Source organism: Rhinoderma darwinii, chromosome 2 (assembly GCF_050947455.1).
Source record: "Rhinoderma darwinii isolate aRhiDar2 chromosome 2, aRhiDar2.hap1, whole genome shotgun sequence".
Classification (NCBI taxonomy): domain Eukaryota; kingdom Metazoa; phylum Chordata; class Amphibia; order Anura; family Rhinodermatidae; genus Rhinoderma; species Rhinoderma darwinii.
Genome location: NC_134688.1, coordinates 129,723,509 through 129,745,725, shown reverse-complemented (window position 1 = coordinate 129,745,725; position 22,217 = coordinate 129,723,509). Strand labels below are relative to the sequence as shown.

The 22,217-nt window shown below is 44.1% G+C and overlaps 1 protein-coding gene and 1 long non-coding RNA gene across 6 annotated transcripts in view; one reads left to right on the top strand and one right to left on the bottom strand.

The window, feature by feature from the left end:
• SUGT1 (SGT1 assembly cochaperone of MIS12 kinetochore complex) overlaps positions 1 to 3,188 on the bottom strand; it is a 100,628-nt gene extending 97,440 nt beyond the window's left edge. Inside the window, exons 1-2 of one of the 3 annotated variants that reach the window (XM_075852302.1) lie at positions 3,042 to 3,188; positions 1,422 to 1,499 (exon numbers count right to left, since the gene is read on the bottom strand). In XM_075852302.1, the coding sequence (XP_075708417.1) occupies positions 1,422 to 1,453 (32 nt within the window). In that variant the 5' untranslated portion in view covers positions 1,454 to 1,499; positions 3,042 to 3,188. Of the gene's footprint in view, positions 1 to 1,421; positions 1,500 to 2,978; positions 3,003 to 3,041 lie in introns of those variants that run through there. The other 2 variants (XM_075852300.1, XM_075852301.1) reach the window with 2 other exon arrangements.
• LOC142742502 (uncharacterized) overlaps positions 3,174 to 22,217 on the top strand; it is a 31,247-nt gene continuing 12,203 nt past the window's right edge. The window contains exons 1-2 of one of the 3 annotated variants that reach the window (XR_012881399.1): positions 3,174 to 3,292; positions 17,463 to 17,550. This is a non-coding gene — a long non-coding RNA (uncharacterized LOC142742502). Of the gene's footprint in view, positions 3,293 to 14,695; positions 14,764 to 17,462; positions 17,551 to 22,217 lie in introns of those variants that run through there. The other 2 variants (XR_012881397.1, XR_012881398.1) reach the window with 2 other exon arrangements.

Genomic DNA, 22,217 nt, shown 5'->3' with positions numbered 1-22,217 from the left:
GGGGCCGCATGCGGGCCGCGTGCTTGAGACCCCTGCTCTAGAGTCTAGAATAAATCCGTGTGAAAAAATTAACAGATTGTGGAAATTAAGATATGCAGCATGTCACTAAGGCTTCGTACACATCTGCATTGGGATTCCGTTCATGGGTTCTGTCAGACCTTTCAGTCATTGGGAACCCATGAACAGAAACCAAATGGAAACCATACCTTTCAGGTTTCAGTTTCTCTGTTCCGTAAGGTTTCGGTTTTTTTGGCAGAATCAATAGCGTAGTCGACTGCGCTATTGAGTCCGCCAAAAAACGTAAACCTTGCGAAACTGAGACAAACGGAGACCATTTGTAACAGAAGCATTATTAATGAAATCAATGGTAATGCAGACCGAAAACTATGGTTTCCGTTCATGGATTCCTCCGACGAAAAGATCTGACGGAACCCTGACGCAGATGTGAATGAAGCCTTATTGGCACAGATTTCAGACTGAAAAATTACAATGGAGCGAATCTTTTTGCAGATCCGCATGACGATTTGTTGAAAAAATCCAAGTATTATCAGCGGATTTCTTCTACAAATCATCTACAAAATCCTATGGGGTTTCTCTATTGATCACCATTAGGCTAGAGTTTCACAGCAACACTGGGCTGCCTGCGATTCCGTGTGTCATTTTGGATTACGGTGACTGTGCCACAGCCTAAGGGCTCATGCACATGACGGTTTTTCTTCACTGTACTATCCGTATTTTTTTGCACACTGACCCATTCATTTCTATGGGCGTTTTCTGTGGATCCGTTGCACAAATTATAGAACATTTCCTATTCCTTTCCGTTTTTGAGGACCCGTGCCACCATTCAAGTCTATGGGTCCTCAAAGATAACGGAAAGCACGTGGAAGTCATCTGTGTGCTGTCCACAATTTGCGAAAACGTTGCTAGGAAACGTCTGGTAAATGTGATCCTATGGATGCATACTACGGAATGCGGATGACATAAGGAAACAATGTGGCCTATATAGACAGACATATTAGAACGGCTGCGGGAGAAACTCTGAGGCATTACGGATCGGTCGTTTGCAAACCCATCAACGGCAATGGACGTGTGCGAGAAGCCTTAATGTGCTGCGGACAAAGAGTTGCAGGTGGCCTTGTGACCATCACAAAATAATCCCACAAGTTTGGATTTCTTACGTAGTTGGAAGGTAGCTTGCAACTTTTCTTACTATTGAAAAACACGGATGTCGCGGCATAGTAATGAGAAAAAAGCAGGGGTAGCAGACCCCAACGATAGGTGGAGACTGCATTCCTCTGACGGGAGCGATTCCATTTTTGGTGTCAATAAACAGATTTCACGCAGACCATTCATGTGAATGAAGTTTAAAAAAAATCAATGTCATTTATTATACCATTCTCATCTAAAAACAAAAGACTCACTGTGCGGACTGGGGACCGGTGGCTTCTGTCATTGTTCCTAACCCCACGTTACTAGATTGTATTTACTGCAACCAAACGCTGTGAACACAAAGAGAACAAGAGTTAAAACAATGGGAAGCCGATCACAGAAGAAGAGACATCCAGAAATCCAAAATGTACTTTTACATTTAAAAAAAATTGAAAATTTATTTTTATGGCAAACCCTTTTTTCGTTTGGTTCCTTGAAAGTAGAGGCGAGCGGGACCTATCAGTAAGGGCGTCTCAGATTAATTATCGGACGTAATAGAATATATGTAACAATCTAATGACAGGTAGAGAACCTTGGCCACATCAACCCTAAGGCTTCATTCACACCAACGTAGCCCACCTCGGACATGAAAAACTGCCGACTAGAGTCTACGGAGGGATGTGCGACACGCAGTAAAATAGGACATGTTCTATTCCTCACGGACCCTTCACACGCTCAGTTGAAACAACGGTTGTGTGAACGGCCCCATTGAAATACATGAGTCCATGTGACGGCCGCTGTTGATGAGATTCACGTTCGTGTGAATGAGCTCTAAATGTTGTGGCCATCCGAGGGAACCGCTTTATATCAACATTGGCTTTTAGATTTCCCTTATGTCGTTATAGATGTATTGTATAGGATGGAACCTAGGATGAGAAACCCTTTATCTTGAATGCTTTTGTCGTATATGCTCAAGAAAGGTCCTATTGCAGGACTGAAACGTTGCACTTTTACTTGATGTGGATTGAATAAATCACACTTTTTTGGAGTGCTGCAAGATCTTCCTCTTTGAAATACAATATATATATATATATATATATATATATTCACACAATATCGTTACATAGTTGGTAAGAAAAAAAAAAAAAAAAAAAAAGAGAGAAGTCCACCCGATACGCCTGTAGCGTACAGCACACTGACCCGTGCAATCCAATGGGGCTGTCCACATATCCTTTTTTTTTTCACGCACCGTGTCTGTTGGAAGACTCACAGCATGTCCTATTCTGGTCCGTTTTTGCGGACCAGAGACTCGCCCAATAAAGTCTATCGGAGCATGAAAAAAAAAAAAACGGACAAACCACGGACGACAGTGTGCTGTCCATTTTCACAGATCAGGAATCAAAGAGTGTCCTTTGTCCTCCATTGAGCTGGTATTTATTTTTCAAGGTATGGAATTGCGTAGAAGAATACGCTATTCCATACAATGGGATCACACAACTAAACATATTCCACTCAGATCAACGACCCATCTCCAGTATCAAGCACATATACAGTAACAAGTGACATTAGATCTTTATATATATATATACACACATTTATAAACAATAAGATAGCAGACTGCAAGGATTGTGCCAGGAGTGGTTGTCACTGCAGAAGCACAAGTCCCAGGAAGCAGAGCATGCTGGGACTTGTAGTTCCAGAACAGCTGACGGTCACAGGTCCGCTAGAGCTAAACTTGCTCTACGGAGCTCCTGATCGCACTGATCCGCAGAGCTGTCTATCTAACCATCAGTCTTGCTGTTACTACACGAGTATGTAATACGTCTCACTTCCGGCACGATGACACAGAGATGGGTATCTCCACCCTAAGATCACAGCCCGAAAATCACTACCTGTGCCCGGCTACAGCCCGAATATCACCACCTGTGCCCGGTTACAGTCCGACTCCTAAGCGACTATAACCACAACGCTGCGCCCAACCAGGAAAGTTCTGGATTCACCGGCCACTTATTACAGTTATCAGAGAGGCAGTGAGAACATAGAGCGGCAGATGTAGTAGAACAGCGACACCACTAGGTCTGGAGGTGGTATCGCTTATCGATGTCTACAGGTCGTGACGCTTAGCTGTTTTCTTCGTTTACAGGTTAGGAACAGAAAGTCGAATACTGATTTTGTTGAGATCGATGGACTTGGATGTTTGGGAAAAAAAAAAGTTAATAGAGTTTTATACTCCATTAAACCTCCCACAGAGACTGCCACCTAGCTTTCATTAGGTCAAATCATTACATAACAGTAGAATTGCCATGCAGGAGTCTGAGAAAGCTGGATGACACACAATTCGGGAGCTGGAATGGCCACATTACCACACACTACAATGTAATGAATGCCTCGATAGGGTCTAATATTAACCCCTTAATGATCAGCCTATTTTACGTTTTTCCATCATCTCATTCAAAGAGCTATACACATTTTATATTTGCGTCGACATAGCCGAATAAGGTCTTGTTTTTTGCAGGACAAGTTGTATTTTTTAATAGCACCGTTTTGGGGTACATAGAATTTATTGATTAACTTTTATTAACTTTTTTGGGGGGGAATAGAAAAAAAACAGCAATTTCGCCACACTTTTTTGCGTTCTAAATTTACGCTGTTTACCGTGTGGTATAAATAACACAATAACTTTATTCAGCGGGTTGTTGCGATTGCAACGATACCAAATTTGTATAGTTTTTGTATGTTTTACTACTTTTACACAGTAAAAACGCTTTTTTTTCAAAATTATTTGTTTTTGTGTCTCCATATTTGAAGAGCCGTAACGGTTTTATTATTCCACCAATGCAATTGTAAGAGGGCTTTTTTTTTACGGGACAACTTTTAGTTTTTATCGGTACCATTTTTGAGAAGATGCGACTTTTTTATCACTTTTTAGCACATTTTTTTTAAGGCTGGATTCAAAGAAAACAGCAATTTTTGCATGTTCTTTTATTTTATTTTTTACGACATTCACCGTGCGGGTTAACTTATGTAATAACTTTATAGTCAGGGTCGTTACGGACGCGGCGGCATAACTTTTTTACTTTATTTTGTTTGTTAATAATAAAGCAGTTTGTAAGGGGGGAAAGTGGGTTTTTCATTTTTTTTGTAACTTTTTTTTTTTCACTTTTTCTAAAACTTTTTTTTTTACTTTTTTACTAGTCCCACTAGGGGACTTCACTATGCGATAATCCAATCTCATTTATAATACACTGCACTACTTCTGTATTGCAGTGTATTATGCCTGTCCGTGTAAAACTGACAGGCATCTGCTAGGACATGACCTAGCAGGCATTCGCTACAGGCAGACCTGGGGGCCTTTATTACGCCCCCGGCTGCCATCGGAGACACAGACACTCGGCGATCGTATCGCCGGGTGTCAGTGGGATGAGAGGGAGCTCCCTCCCTCTCTCCAAAACCACTCAGATGCGGAAGACGCTATTGTGCAACGCATCAGAGGGGTTAAACGGGTGAGATCGATACAAAGATCGATCTCACCCGGTCGAGCAGGGACGCCCTCAGCTGCCTCTGGCAGCTGAGAGCAGGGTGATTTGACAGCTCCCTGCTCTGTTTACTTATTCCGATGCCGCGACGTAAAAAGTCTATTGCATCGGAATACGGCCCGTTAGTGACCGATGTAAAAACACTATGGGGCGGTCACTAACGGGTTAATCATGACTACTCTGGTGCCAAAACGCTATTGTCAGAGTAGTTTCTGGGAAGGCAGTTTCAGTGTGCGGGAGTATATAGTATGTATCAACTGCGCTATTGATTCCATCAAAAAAACTGAAACCTTATGGAAAGGAAAGCATTAGCAATGGAAGCATTAACATTGAAATTATGAAGCTATGGTTTCCGTTTGCCTCTCCGTTGATGGGTTCCTCCGACTGAAAGGTCTAAAGGAACCCATCAACGGAAACCGAACGCTGATTTGCCCTAAAATGTTTCTATAAGGGCCTGTTCACATCAGCGTTGGCTTTCCATTGAGGGGTTCCGTCTGAGGTTTCCGTCGGGAGAACCCATTAACGGAAAGGCAAACAGAAACTTTAGTATAATTTCCCTCACCATTGATCTCAATGGTGACGGAAACGTTAATGTATTCCGTTGGTCACCGTTGTGACAGGGTTCCGTTGTCGACTGCGCTATTGATTCCGTCAAAACAACAGAACCCTGTCACAACAGTAACAAACGGAAACCATTAACAACGTTTCCGTCACCATTTAGATCAATGGTGAGGGAAACGGAAGCTAACGTTTCCGTTTGCATTTCCTTGGTGGGGTTAACCAGACGGAAACCTCCGACGGAACCCCTCAACGGAAGGGCAACGCTGATGTGAACAGGCCCTAAAAGTAATAAAAAACAAATTCTCTAACGTAGGTATGACTTTAGTTTGGATACCAACCGATATAGTTGCCTTACTAGCACGTGAGTGCGCATCAACTGGCTCCATAGACTGTATTGAATAGAATGAGTTCGGGTGTATTCACACAGTGCGGTTTTGCCGACCAGGGGTTTGAAGTCTATAGTAAATTAAATCAGTGTTTATTAGACATTATTTTAAGTATAACACAATAAATGATACAGAAAAAAAGAAAACACAGGTGAGTCTGGAAATATTGACATAGTCAAAATTGAAACAAAATGAAGCAGAACATATGTAAAAACCATAACTTAGGCTAGTGTCAGACACGTAGTGAAATTGAAGCCACCCCATCATAAAAAAAATGCCCCATAAGAGTATAATGCCCCCCACACAGTATATTGCTCCACACACCGTATAATGCCCTATTAATGCCCCCCACACCGTATAATGTCCCCCAAGTGTCCCCAAAGTATGAATAATGCCTTGGAGGCCCGGGGAGTGAGTATTGATTGGTTTTCACTCACCAGTGGGTGCTCCTTCTCTTCTTCGGCTTTGGCGCTGCACTGAGCCTGACATACATTGCATTGTAATGTCACAAGACACGTCATGTGTCAATTTCAGTACAGTGCCAGCACCGCACCAGATAAGAATCGCTCGGGCCAGAAGGCAGCTGCAGAGACGCCGGGCGGGTGGGCCAGGGCCGGTTTTAGACAAAGTGTGGCAGTCGCCAGCACTGGGCTCCCCCGGTGCTGTTGATGCCACCGTACCACCCGGCCCATAAATGTTATGTGCCGGGCTAGGCGGCGCCCTCATGCTGCAAGCCCCGTAGCAGCTGCTACGGGGCCCGTGGCACTGCCAGGTGCTTAAAAAATGCAAGGGGTGGGGAGACAGCGCAGCGCCCCCTTCCTCTTGCTGGGGTAATGTGCCCTGTGTGATCGCACAGGTCGCACACCCCAAAGGCCGGCCCTGACAGCACCATGGGTATTTGCCCCTGCACTAGTAGGCTGACTGTAGGAAAAACTAAAGAAGGGTTGGCTCCGCCCAGTGGGCTATACCCTCTCCTGTTACACCAAGCTACTCAGTTTTTTGCCTTGTGTCTGTAGGAGGCAGACATGACCTGCGTACAGGTCTGCTTTTTTATTATTTTAGTTCTATTTATTTATTTTTCCGTTTCAGGTTGCAGGGGGGTCATTAGTGTGTACGCCACATTAGCCGTGGATCTCATCTTCCTGCTCGCAGTCGCGCCTTGGCTCCTTCCTCAGTGGCACGACCTGCTTTTCCAGGGTACTCTGCTTTACTTTACCTCTACCGCGTTTGACCGCGTGGCTGTTCTAAGGTTTTGCGGTTTCTATGAATCTGCCATTCAGACAATGGTAAAGGCTCAGAAGACTCAGTCCCAGTGGATCTACCAACGCATGTGGTGGGTATATTTCAGTTGGTGAGAGCTTCAACACTTCCACCCCTTTCTCTGCTCCGCGTATCCTGTCCTTCCTTTAGGCCACCAGCGACTTAGTCTGGCGACACTGAAGGATCGGATTTCTGCCCCGGTCGATTCTTTCTCAGCGCACGCTAGCTTTCTGTGCTGCAATTAATACGTTCTTGCAGGGGGTCTCCATTCTGCTCATCCGTACCGTAGGGTAAGGATCCTCCCTTCCGGATCTCTGCCCACTCTATTCGGGCGGTTGGTGCATCCTGGGCGCTCCGGAATCTGACTTTTGCCTCTCATATTTGTAAGGCCCCTCCCTACCTGGGCCTCAGTTCATACCTTTATGAGGTTCTATCAGATCTATTCACTGGCTTCTGCCGATGCCAGCCTGGGCCATATGGTCTTGCAGGCAGCTGTGAGTTAGCCTGTTCGCATATCAGAGACACGCAGGACCCGCTTTTACTGACCCTCTCAGTTCCGCAGACCTGACGGAAATAGGATTTAGCTCTACATATATCTGCTCTGTTTAGACAATACAGAGCAGCTGTATCTAAAAAATTTTTTTTTAATAAAAACTAATTATAAAGTTATAATTACACCAAACACAGACTGATCTATTTATTAAGAAGAAGAAAAAGCCCTTCAAAGGTTTATAGCCTTTAACAGGAAAATTAGATTTTTGTACTCACCGTAAAATCCCTTTCTCGTTGAATTCATTGGGGGACACAGGTCCCACCCTCTGTTTTTTTCTTTGTAGATTTTTCTTGTTTTCCCCGGTGTTTCTGGTTTTTTTTTCCCCAGGTTCGGGACATGTTGGTGTTTTGGTTATTTTTTGTTTTATACTCTCCTACTGCTTTTGGTACAAACTGTGTAGCTTGGTGTAAGAGGCGAAGGTAGAGCCCACTGGGTGGAGCCAACACATTTTACGTTTTTCCTAGTGTCAGCCTCCTAGCTGACATATACCCATGGTGCTGGCATATACCCATGGTCCTGTCTTCTCCAATGAATTCAACAAGAAAGGGATTTTACGGTGAGTACAAAAATCCAATTATCGACCATAGCAACCAATCACAGCACAGCTTTCATTTTACCAGAGAAGTTTAAGAATCTGATACAGAGCGAGCATCAGGCGGCAATATAAATATATGAGAGGTGAGATATGGAGCCAGAAGAGGAGCTGGCGGACACTACTACAGATACATGGTATGGTGACCAGCTTAAGTAATTCACATATGTGGAGGGGATGGAGGTGGATTATATATTATAAATGAGAATGATAAGTGGTGAAAAAGCAGGCAAAACGGAATTAGTGATTATTTATACAACAACTCTCATTCTGATTGTTAGGGACCGAGGGTAGTGGGGCGCATTCTAACACCCCATCCGTGATCCACAAGAAAGCTTGTTCTATCACTAGATAAATATGAGATAGATGCAGGGGCGTAACTAGTAAAGACTGGGCCCCATAGCAAACTTTTGACTGGGGCCCCCCTCCCCTGGGTGTCACACAACCCCCCCCCCTTGTAGATAGTGCCTTTTTTACAGCCCCCCTGTAGATAACGCCATACAGCCCCCTCTGTAGATAGCGCCATACAGCCCCCTCTGTAGATAGCGCCATACAGTCCCCCCTGTAGATAACGCCATACAGCCCCCTCTGTAGATAATGCCATACAGTCCCCCTGTAGATAACGCCATACAGCCCCCTCTGTAGATATCTACAAAGGGGGCTGTATCTACAGGGGGGGGCTGTATGGCGACATCTACAGAGGGGGCTGTATGGCGACATCTACAGAGGGGGCTGTATGGCGTTATCTACAGAGGGGGCTGTATGGCGCTATCTACAGAGGGGGCTGTATGGCGCTATCTACAGAGGGGGCTGTATGGCGACATCTACAGAGGGGGCTGTATGGCGTTATCTACAGAGGGGGCTGTATGGCGCTATCTACAGAGGGGGCTGTATGGCGCTATCTACAGATGGGGCTGTATGGCGCTATCTACAGAGGGGGCCGTATGGCGTTATCTACAGAGGGGGCTGTATGGCGCCATCTACAGAGGGGACTGTATGGCGTTATCTACAGAGGGGGCTGTATGGCGCTATCTACAGAGGGGGCTGTATGGCGCTATCTACAGAGGGGGCTGTGTGGCGCTATCTACAGAGGGGGCTGTATGGCGCTATCTACAGAGGGGGCCGTATGGCGTTATCTACAGGGGGGGCTGTATGGCGCTATCTACAGAGGGGGCTGTATGGCGCTATCTACAGAGGGGGCTCTATGGCGCTATCTACAGAGGGGGCTCTATGGCGCTATCTACAGAGGGGGCTGTATGGCGCTATCTACAAAGGGGGCCGTATGGCGCTATCTACAAAGGGGGCCGTATGGCGCTATGTACAGGGGGGGCCGTATGGCGCCATCTACAGAGGGGGCCGTATGGCGCTATCTACAGAGGGGGCTGTATGGCGCTATCTACAGAGGGGGCTGTATGGCGCTATCTACAAAGGGGGCCGTATGGCGCTATGTACAGGGGGGCCGTATGGCGCCATCTACAGAGGGGGCCGTATGGCGCTATCTACAGAGGGGGCTGTATGGCGTTATCTACAGGGGGTCTGTATGGCGTTATCTACAGGGGGTCTGTATGGCGTTCTCTACAGGGGGGGCCTGTAGGGAACGCCATACAGCCCCCCCCCTGTAGGGAACGCCATACAGCCCCCCCTGTAGGGAACGCCATACAGCCCACCCCTGTAGGGAACGCCATACAGCCCCCCCCCCCTGTAGGGAACGCCATACAGCCCCCCCTGTAGGGAACGCCATACAGCCCCCCCCTGTAGGGAACGCCATACAGCCCCCCCCTGTAGGGAACGCCATGCAGCCCCCCCCCCTGTAGGGAACGCTATACAGCCCCCCCCCTGTAGGGAACGCCATACAGCATCCCCAACCCCCCAAAAAAATGCGACCTACAGTGTGAAAAGACAAAAGACACGTATCCCCTATCCTGTGGATAGGGGATACATGTGTGATCGCTGGCATTGATTGGGAGAACGGGGGACCGAAAGTCCCCCAAGTTCTCCATGACTAACCTCTGACTTCCGGCGTCTGCGCAGCTCAATAAAAATGAAAGGAGCGCTGGTCACGCATGCGCACAAGCGCGACCGGCGCTCCATTAATTTCTACGGAGCTGCCGACACAGACCCCGGAAGTCCGAGGTTTGTGATGGAGAACTTCAGGGGACTTTCAGTCCCCCGTTCTCCCTATCAATGCCAGCGATCACACATGTATCCCCTGTCCTGTGGATAGGGGATACATGTCTTTTGTTTAATGGCAGAGCGGGGTGATACCTCCCTGCTCTGCCGTAGTATTCAGTGGCGTCCCGCTGTAGCAGCCATAGCGGCTGCTAGCGGAGCCTCCGGCCATGGTGGGGGCCCGTGCCGGTGGGCGACACGGGCCCCCTCATGCCGCGGGCCCCGTAGCAGCCGCTATGGCTGATATAGCGGTAGTTACGCCACTGGATAGATGGGTATGAGGAAGATTTGTGAATTGGAGGCAGTTGTAGGGTTGCATGATGCATCGAACTATTGATACTATTCCGATGCTGTTCACCCTCATACGGTTCAATACTGCAAATTCATGCATTTCGATACTAAGCTGTGCACTAATGATCGCCAATACTGAAGACAGAGAACATGGCGGGCGCACTGCAAAACACCCCCATGTTCTGGCTTCAGTGCAGGCGCTGCCGCTCATTAGTGCAGCGCCGACCACATGCTGACCGCGCACGCACACTTGTTGTCTGGAGCCGGGCTATAGATATATGCCAGTACATTAAAGTTTAAAAATAAAAAAGTAAAACAAAATAAAGTAATATTGAGTTAAAAAACACAGATTCTTTTACAATAAACATTAAAATAAAAGTCTCAATATATAAAATATACACATATTCGGTATCGTCGCAACCGTAATAACAAATTTACAGCGTCATTTATGTTTACGCTGTAAAAGAATAAAATATAAACTGCTTTATTTCACTTATTAATGTGAGGCACGAGGCATTATTAATGTGAAACGCACGACATGTCCTATATTTGTGCGCTGTTCGTGCATCACGTACCCATTGGGTGCGTGAAAACCACGCATGTCACACGGAAGCACTTCCGTGGGACAAGCGTGATTCGCGCAACAGCTGTAAAAAGGATGAATGAAAACGTGCTTTTCTGTATACAAACATCCAAACGGAGTGTCATAATGATGGCGGCTGCGCGAAAATCACGCAGCCGTGCATCATACGCTGATGACACACTGAGCTGTTAAGTGCCTTTTGCGCTGTTAACCCCATCATGTACCTCACACATTAACCCTTGTCCATTATGACTGAGAAACAGATGGGGTTAATTACTACTAATATGAGGCACATGGAAGTTCAAAATTCATCACACCACATGCCTCACATCAGAAAATGGAAGAACTTTTTTTTTTTTTTTTTTACTACACGAAGTTTCGGTATTGAAGTCCAAATTCTGGTATCGTTAGTTGTGGTGGATAAAGTTAACAATAGTTTTGTATCCACTGTAAACTGGCATTAGTCAGGCACTCGTACCTCACACATGTCGCTAATAAAACATATGCTCCAGAAGTTCAGTAACTAAAACCTGTATATACACCTCTATAGTGTTATGTTACAACGCCTTTTTTGTATGTGATCCTATAGTAGACATGTTAATGTAGACTAGCTGAATAAACATTCATTACCATGCCTTTGCATCATTTACATATACTAAACCAAAGAAGAAAAAAAAGTCATGACCATATAATTGAAAAAATACAAAAAATCCTTTATTAATGTCAATCAGACAAATGCAAACAGACAACATTAAACACAATAAAATAGCATAACCCTCGCAGGTTAAAAGATGGAATCGGAACAATAGCGCAGCAGGACAGCCAGATAGTAATCCGGTCAAGTAATCCCCCAAAATGCTAAAGTGCATGAATAATTTTAAAGCAGGTACTAAGTATGAAACTTTTGCACAGATTGGCATATAAACCTAAATAGAGGTGAATACAATCAAGATAATAAAGTTTAAACAGCAATATACATACAACTGCAGAGTACGAGCCGGGAGATCAAAGACCGGGGGTCCGCTGCTGAGCCCGACGCGCGTTTCGCAAATTTATATATACTGCCTCATAGCAAAAATGCAAGAAAGTGGGGGCACCCACCCAGGGGCGTAGCTAAAGGCTCATGGGCCCGGGTGCAAGAATTCAGCTTGGGCCCCCTACCCCTCCCCAACAACACCATCATCAGACCCCTGCGCGTGCCTATGCCCAGACGCTTTGCCCAACAGCCCCCATATTATAATGCCCCCACACCGTATAATGCTCCCATAGCTGCCCCCCACACAGTATAATGCCCCATACAGTATATTGCACCCCATAACAGCCCCATACCGTATAATGCTCCCCATATCAGCCCCCACAGTATAATGCCCCACATAGCTGCCCCCATACAGTATAATGCCCCCCATACAGTATAATGCCCCCATATGAGCTTCCCATACAATATAATGCCCCCATATGAGCTCCCCATACAGTATAATGCCCCTCCATATCAGCTCCCCATATAGTATAATGCCCCTCATATCAGCCCCCCATACAGTATAATGCCCCCCATATCAGCTCCCCATACAGTATAGTGCCCCCCAGATCAGCCCCCATACAGTATAATTCCCCCCATATCAGCTCCCCATACAGTATAGTGCCCCCCATATCAGCCCCCATACAGTATAATGCCCCTCCATATCAGCCCCCATACAGTATAATGCCCCTCCATATCAGCTCCCATCATACAGTATAATGCCTCCATATCAGCTCCCCATAAAGTATAATGCCCCCCATATCAGCCCCCATACAGTATAATGCCCCCCATATCAGCTCCCCATACAGTATCATGCCCCCCATATGAGCTCCCCATACAGTATAATGCCCCCCATATCAGCCCCCCCATACAGTATAATTCCCCCATATCAGCCCCCATGCAGTATAATGCCCCCCATCTTATCAGCCCCCATGCCATATCAGCCCCCCATGCAGTATAATGCCCCCCATGCAGTATAATGCCACCCCATATCAGCCCCCTATACAGTATAATGCCCCCATATTTGCATAATAGAAAAATAGCATCATTACTTACCTATCCCCGTTCCTTCGCCTCCTCCAGTGTGTGCTATGAGTGACTGGGCGCAGACAGGCGCGATGATGTCGCTACATCCCGCCTGCCTGCGTCGAGCAGCTCAGGGCACAGTGAATGCTGGAGAAAGGAGACGTCAGCTCCTTGCTCCAGCATTGAATGGAACCGGGACCTCGGTGTGTGATTCGCGACCCCCCGGAGGTCTTCACACGACCCCCCAGGGGGACGCGACCCACAGTTTGTAATGTATTGTGTTGTATTGTGCAGTTTGCGGTGGAGAGAGGAGGGGGGACAGTAATTTAACGGGCCCCCCACTCTCCACCGCAAACAGCACAATACAACACATTACAAGACAACATAACACAAAAAATTACAATGCAACACAACACATTACATTACAATACATTACATTACTAGACAACACAATACATTATAATACAGCTCACCTGGAGTCCTCCGCACCGACTCTTCCACTGCACTGGCTGGAAGACATGTCAGGTGACAACACGGTCACATGGTACACTAAGTGTACCATGTGACCGTAACCAGGAAGTGCCGGCTTCACAGCACAGAAAATGTATTTAACAAGCATGCTGTAATGCAACGGGGGCCCGTGGGCCCCCCAGGCTTAGGGGCCTGGATGTAACTGCGACCGCTGGGACCCCTATAGCTACGCCACGGCACCCACCATCTTCCCATTAGTAGGGCGATTTATAGATGCCCTCAAATAAAGAGATCTGTCTGGTGATGAATACTCTGGACAGTAAGCTTCTTCTCAGAGATCTGTTGACTATTGGACATCTATAAGGCCAGGCTGATAGTCTACCGGACTGATCCTATTGCTTTCTCTGTGATTAGTGGCACCAAACAACACATTTATTCTACCGAGGAGAACAAGCGTGTTTATAGTGGTGTCAGAGCTGACACCTGTTTCATGTCTATGGCCAGTTTTATTTTGTAAGCTGAGTATATTCGAATTTAGCCTACGTATAAAGAGCATTTAAATAACAAATGGACCAATACCCCCTTCATAGCCCCCAAAACTGAGGATCCAGTTAATATCTCAGTGGGCATTTTATCTAATCCAGGACCTGAACTAGTATAGCTTTGTGCCCACATCCACCATTGTACTGAGGGCAGTGAACATATGGATCATGTATAAGAAACGTACATGTTAAAGAAGCTGCTAGGAAGCGTCTGTGTCTTGAAGATCGCCATGGCTACTGATTGATCTAGCTTCTGGGCAGTTCTATTTACTTCCTGAGCCTATCCCACTTCTCTGTCTTCTTCCTCTGAGATATATATATATATATATATATACGTATATATATATATATATACACGTATATATATATATATATATATATACACGTATATATATATATATATATATATATATATACGTATATATATATGTATGTGTGTGTGTGTTGTTTTTTTTTATTTATTTATTTTTTATTTACAACACCGATATAGGATAATAAAAGTAAGTGGATGATGTCACAATGCTGGTGATGTCACAGTTCTATGCAAAGTTATTTCTATGTTGATCAACTGACTTAAGTCTTTGAGGGAAAGTGAAGGCGAACAGGAAGAATGGTGTCAGGTTTGCACTGTAATTTATGTTTATAACGCATCATTTATGTCACTAAAAAAATATTATAGATATATGGAAGGTATTGTACATTAGAGTCTAAAAAAAAAAGAGAAATGACAATAGTAGTTTAGAAATGTATAAGTTGTTCTCCATACAGTGTATTGCAAAGAAGGGGGGGGGGGCAGCATGTACATGAGAAATAATAAAGGGGGCAGCATTTATTTTTAAATATAAAAAGTTACATAAGGTTATTTTATCCCACTTATGGACCAAAAAACTGAAATATATCCAGGAAAACACTGTTAAAAAGCCGTGCTTACACAGGCCCATGATTGAGAAGCAAGGAAGGGTTACATAGTTACATAGTTACATAGTTAGTACGGCTGAAAAAAGACACATGTCCATCAAGTTCAACCAAGGGAAGGGAAAAGGGAAGGAAAAATTTCTACACATAGGAGCTAATATTTTTTTGTTCTAGGAAATTATCTAACCCTTTTTTAAAGCCATCTACTGTCCCTGCTGTGACCAGCTCCTGCGGTAGGCTATTCCATAAATTCACAGTTCTCACTGTAAAGAAGCCTTGTCGCCTCTGCAGCTTGAACCTTTTTTTCTCCAGACGGAGGGAGTGCCCCCTTGTTTTTTGAGGGGGTTTTACAAGGAACAGGATTTCACCATATTTTTTGTATGTGCCATTAATATATTTATATAAGTTAATCATGTCCCCCCTTAGTCGTCTTTTTTCAAGGCTAAATAGGTTTAATTCTTTCAATCTTTCCTCATAACTTAAATTCTCCATGCCCCTTATTAGCTTCGTTGCTCTTCTTTGTATTTTTTCCAACTCCAGGGCATCCTTTCTATGAACTGGAGCCCAGAACTGAACTGCATATTCTAGATGAGGCCTCACTAATGCTTTGTAAAGTGGCATTATTACATCCCTGTCCCGCGAGTCCATGCCTCTTTTAATACACGACAATATCCTGCTGGCCTTTGAAGCAGCTGATTGACACTGCATGCTGTTATTGAGTTTATGATTTACAAGTACACCCAGATCCTTCTCAACAAGTGAATCCGCCAGTGTAGCGCCCCCTAGGACATATGATGCATGCAGGTTGTTGGTACCAAGATGCATAACTTTACATTTATCTACATTAAACTTCATTTGCCAAGTGGACGCCCAAACACTTAGTTTGTTTAAATCTGCCTGTAATTCATGAACATCTTCCATAGTCTGAACTATATTACATAGCTTGGTGTCATCTGCAAAAATAGAAATAGTGCTATTAATCCCTTCCTCTATATCATTAATAAATAAGTTGAATAATAGTGGTCCCAGCACTGAACCCTGGGGTACACCACTTATAACCGGTGACCATTCAGAGAAGGAATCATTGACCACAACCCTCTGGATACGGTCCTTGAGCCAATTCTCAATCCAATTACAAACTATATTTTCTAAACCTATAGTCCTTAATTTACCCATTAGGCGTCTATGGGGGACAGTGTCAAATGCCTTTGCAAAGTCCAAAAACACTAAATCCAAAGCGGCCCCTCTGTCTAGACTTCTGCTCACCTCTTCATAAAAACAGATTAGGTTAGTTTGACAACTTCTGTCCTTAGTAAAACCGTGCTGGCTGTCACTTATAAATATCAATTTTGGTGACTGATCTAAAGTATTATCAGGTTTTTGATATTTAATTTTTATTTTAAAAATGGACACAAATTTCTCTCAGTTATTGGCTTCTCTAATCTCCAAGCCAACTCTTAATTATTTCTATGCTGATCCAACTGACTGAGTCTTTGGGGGAAAGTGAAGGCGAACAGGAAGGATGGTGTCAGGTTTGTACTGTAATATATGTTTAGATGACATCATTATTGTTGCTATGAAAATAAATGATACATCTCATTCTAGTTAACCCCTTTGGGACAAAGACATTTTTGATTTTTAATTTTAGTTTTTCACTCCCCGCGTTTTTTTCTTTTTCCATCAGTAGAGTGCTGTGGGGGCTTATTTTTAGCGAGAGGAGTTGCAGTTTCTTTTGGTACCATTTATAGTTCTATATAATGTACTGGGAAACTGAAAAAAAATAACTCTTTGCGGGCTGAAGTTGGAAAAAACTGTGATTCCTTAATTGTTTTTTGGGTTTCGTTTTTACGGCTTTAACTGTGCGGTAAAAACGACAACTTATCTTTATTCTGTGGCTCAATACAATTTGTTTTGAGAGCTAGGGTGACCAAAAAACAGCGATTTTGGCGTTTTACATTTTTTATGCCATTCACCGTGCGCATTAAATACCGCTATATTGTAACAGTTCAGCTATTCGTACCGGGTGTCCGCTATAAAATACAGCCGACACCCGCAGCATATGGAGCGCGCTCCAAACATCACCCCCCGCACCTGGACGTAACAGCACGTCTGGGTGTGCGAAGGGGTTTTAATGATCGGGGTGATAGATGATAGTTGTTATAGATAGTAAGTGACATCAATATTACATATTTTCAGGGATACTTAAGGGATAAGTCCACCTTTCTGATAGATGCATAATATATGTGGTTATATTTTACATGTCTTAGTGAGATACACTCCAGGTGTCCAAAGACTTAAAAGATACGTAAAACTGAAATGCAGCATTCTTTATTCCATAAACTTTTTTAATTCTATTTTCTTTTTTTAGTTCTGTGTTCCAGGTCCTTATTAAACAGCTTATTTTTCCTTTCAGTGTACATTATTCCACTTGTTATTTTTGCGGTTGCGGGACTTATTGGGATAAGTGCCACTGTGGGAAGTGGCATTCTTCTTTTTATGGGGTAAGTAGTTGATAATACTTCTACTAACTGAAAAAATGCATGGTCCTTCAGGATTTAGGTGTAGATCCCACTCATAAATCCTGATAGAATCCGCTAACATTTTACTGACAATGCATGTGAATAATGTTTTTTATACCCCATTCAAGCTCTCTGGAAAATTTGCACCGAATAATGTAGATTTAAAAATGTTCATTATTGCTACGGATTCCGTGCTGAAAAGCTGCAGATTAGCTCCATTGAATTACAGTAGGGATAACCTGCGTGCGGATCTGCTGGCCAATCCGCGGCAGAGTGTCAGCTTATCTATGGCGAACCTGTACTATGTGAACATAGCCTTATAAAGGCGCTGTATTGAAGTATTACTTTGGTAATGTGTGGCACTTTTTTTTTTTTTAGCAAATGATGTAATAATATGAGCACTGTAGGACTACATGACCTTGTAAGCAGCTGATCTACGATGAAAGGGCAACTCTTTCTCCCCTCTTCTTCCCATCTGCCTTACAGCTTCATATAGTCAATAGTAACTTTCTATTTTTCACATACTCTACTGGATGGAGACTTCCCTGTTACTAACAGGACGTTTCTAAAAGGGATTTTCAAAAACAGAAAACACATTTGTCAAACTCCTTGATATGTTTAGTGCCATACAGCATCCCTCCACTAGAGTAACTTTCTATATACACCAATTGCTCAGCCTGCACGCTGTAAACTCTTATGTCAGGATAATGTTGTTTTTCTGAAGGCCATAAAAACTTTTCATAACTCCTTCAGGACACAGACTGTTTTGGCCTTGTGGACACAGCCGATTTTTTTTCAAATCTGTTCATCAGTTCACATGTTCACCTAGCCATTATTTACAGCCCCCTATAGATAATGCCACAAGGCCTCCTGTAGATAATGCCACACAACCTCCCTGTAGATCATGCCACACAGACTCCCTGTATATGATGCCACACAGCCTCCCTGTAGATGATGCCACACAGCCCCTTGTAGATGATGCCACACTGCCCCCTGTAGATATTACCTCAGTCTCACTGTAGATAATGCCACACAGCCCCCGTGGAGATGATGCCACACAGCCTCCCCCCTTCTTCATGTGTGGTCTCTAGTCTTCACGGGTTCTTCGTGAAGATGTCATCGCATCGCCTTCACAGAACCCGTGAAGACTAGAGACCACACCTGAAGAAGACAGTGCTGCATCAATGAGTGTGTAGGGCATTCAGCGTCATCGTGCCACCGATAGCCAGCAAGGGAACCAATAATTCCCTTGCCTCTTGAATCCCCATGTCACAGATCAGTTTTTAACGGTTGTGACATGTATTAACGGCCATTAAAAACTGATCCATTGACTTCTATGGGGGCCATCTGGCCGTGAAAATGGCCAAAAACAGGACGTGTCCTATTTTTTGACGGCCAATATTCACGGGCTGTTAAAAAAAAGGCCTTGTGAATACACCCATAGAACATCATTGTTCTGAAAATGACCGTGTGACGGCCTTTCAAAAAACAGCTGTCACATGGCCGTTTTTTTACTGTAGTGTGAATGTAGCCTTACATTCACAAGAAAAAAAAATGGCCAGTAAAAACTGATCAACTGTCAGTTTTTCATGTCCGTTTTGCATCAGTGTTTCTAAATTTTCATCCATTTGCAGTCCGTCTGTCCGTTTTTCATGGGCGATAAAAAAAAGGGATGGATTTAATTTGTCAACGTTTTTTGTCCCAACCCCCTGAAACCACCACAGTGCCCATGTAAAAAGTGCCCCAATGGCCCTGTAGATAGTGCCACAGTGCCCACTGTAGATAATGCCCACATTGTACCACAGTGCCCACTGTAGATAGTTCCCACATATAAAGTGCCAGTGCCCACATAGTGGCACAGTGCCCATATATTACCAAAGTGCTCCATATAAAGTGACATAATACCCACACAGTGCCCATTGTAGCTAGTACCACAGTGCCCACATATAAAGTGCCAGTGCCCACATAGTGGCACAGTGCCTATATATTAACAAAGTGCTCCATATAAAGTGACATAGTACCCACACAGTGCCACAGTGCCCACATATAAAGTGACAGTGCCCACATACAAAGTGCCAGAGCCCACATAGTGCCACAGTGCCCATGTAGATAGTGCCAGTGTCCCCTGTAGGTAGTGCCCCACCTCCAATATGGTGCCACAGTACCCATGTAGATAGCACCCCCCCCCCCCTGTAAAAAATCGCCACTGTAACTCCATGTAGGAGCGGAATCCCTCTGACCAGAGATTCCGCTCATAGGCGGTGCACGTCAGAGACTTTCTCTAAGAGTGGAATCCCCTGCCGTCGGCAGCCTGGCCGGGCATTCCGCTCCAGGAGTAACCCCTTAACGTCACTGTATCCACCATATGTGGATAGTGACGCCGGGGGCCTCTCCAGGAGCGGAATCTCTGGCCAGAGTGGGGTCTGGCTAAGGGGGATTCCGCTCCTCCAGGGAGCTACAGTAACACTCTTTTTAGAGGGGCGAGGATTGCTATCTACAGGCAGGGGGTCAACGGCTTTCCTAGGACAGGAGTCCCCGGTCAGAGATCTTGCGTTTCTTTTGCCGGGGACTCCATAGTTGAAAGTCCTGACTTCACTGTCCGTATATGGACAGCTCTATCATGGGCTTCCCCGGGCTCATCGCTCAAGGAATTTATCAATGGGTATAGTTAGCTTTTTGATTCCACAGGTTTTTTTACTGGATTTAGTGGAATTAAACCTTGAAAATTAAAGTCTACATTTTTTCCAATAAAACATAGAAATTATAAATGTATCCAAGGTATAATGGAGAAAATGCACCCCAACATTTGAAAAGCAACTTCTCCCAATTACAGCATTACCTCATATGTGGTAATAAACTGCTGTTTGGACCCACGGCAGGGCTCAGAAGGGAAGGAGCACCATTTGGCTTTTGGAGCTCAAGTTTTGCTGGAATGGTTTTCGGGTGTCATGTTGCATTTTCAAAGCCGGTGAGCGACCAAAACAGTGGAAACACCCCATTTGGGAAAATACACCCCTTAAGGAATTTATCTAGGGGTATAGTGAGCATTTAGACCCCACAGATCTTTATTTATTAGAATTAGGCTGTGAAAATGATTTATTTTTCCAATAAAATGTAAAAAATTTACATTTTCACAAGGGAAAAAGGAGAAACATGTGGTCATGAACTGCTGTTTGTACACACGGCAGGGCTCAGAAAGGCAGTAGCGCTATTTGGCAGATTTTGCTGGATTGGTTTTTGGCCACCATGTCGCATTTGCAAAACCCCTGAGGTACCAGAGTACAGTGGAAGCCCCCAAGAAGTGACCCCATTTTGGAAACTACACCCCTCATGGCATTTATCATTTGCCTGGACATATGACAGGGCTCAGAAGTGAAGAGCAACATGCGCATTTGAGGCCTTTTTTGGGGGTTTTCACAGCATTGGCCCACAATTGCAGTGCTCTGAGGTCAAATAGTAAAACAAACCCCCAAGTAGTCCAAGAAAAATGGAAGAAGTTTGTTTTTTTACTACTAATAACTTTATTTAACTTATTTTTTTACACATTTTATTAGTCTCCCCATGGAATTTGAACCAGCGATCGTTAGTATATTGTTATTTTACAGGCTTCTATAACAGTGAGATCGCTGTTCCTGTCCGTTAGTCCCGGGTGTCAGCTGTAATACACAGCTGACACCCGCAACGGATGGAGCGGGCTCAGCGTGAGCCCCTACCATACATCACTGCCCGCACCATGACGTGCTATTATGTCATGGTGCGGGAAGAAGTTAATGCGCAGCAGATGGTGCAAAATGAAAATTGCAATTTTCCACTGACGGGTTGAGAAGGAAGGGAGTGCCATTTGGGGGCATAGATTTTGCTCGGTAGTAGTTGTTTGGGGTTTTACTGGCATTTCAGTTTATAATGTGGGGGCATATGTAAGTTGTGCGGAGTACATCAGGGTACAATAAGAGGGTATAATAATGGGGTAAACAATAATCTGCAGATGTGTTGCCAGTTTCGCACTGATAAATGGTGCCAGATCTTATCCGCTTTTGGAACACTATTCACATTTTGCGTCACCATATTCTGAGAGCCATAACGTCTTTATTTTTTCTCCACCGGAGCTGTGTGAGACCTTATTTGTTGCGGGACAATTTGTAGTTTTTATTGGTACTATTTTGGGATACATGTGATTATTTTAGATCACTTTTTATTCAATTTTTCGGCAAGCAAGGTGACTAAGAACCAACAATTCTGATGTTTTTTATTCTTTTTTTTTTTTTTAGTGTTCACCGTGTGCTATAAATGCCAATTTTACTTTATTCTGCAGGTCGATACAATTACGGCGTAATACGTATATAGTATTTTTTTCCGTGTTTTTCAGCGTTTGCGCAATAAAATCACTTTTTTTTTAAAAAATATATATTTTTTGTGTCACCATATTCTGAGAGCCATAACATTTTTTATTTTTTAGTCAAAAATGAGGGGTGGTGACCAAAAAAAAATAGCGATTCTGGCATTATTTTTAATCTTTATTTTTTTTGCTGTGTTCACCGTGCGGGAAAATGACAGTTTTATAGTTTGGTTCGTTACGAAGGCAATGATACGAAATACATGTAATTTTTTTTTACTTTTTCATATTTTTTTCCTATACTAAGACCTTATAG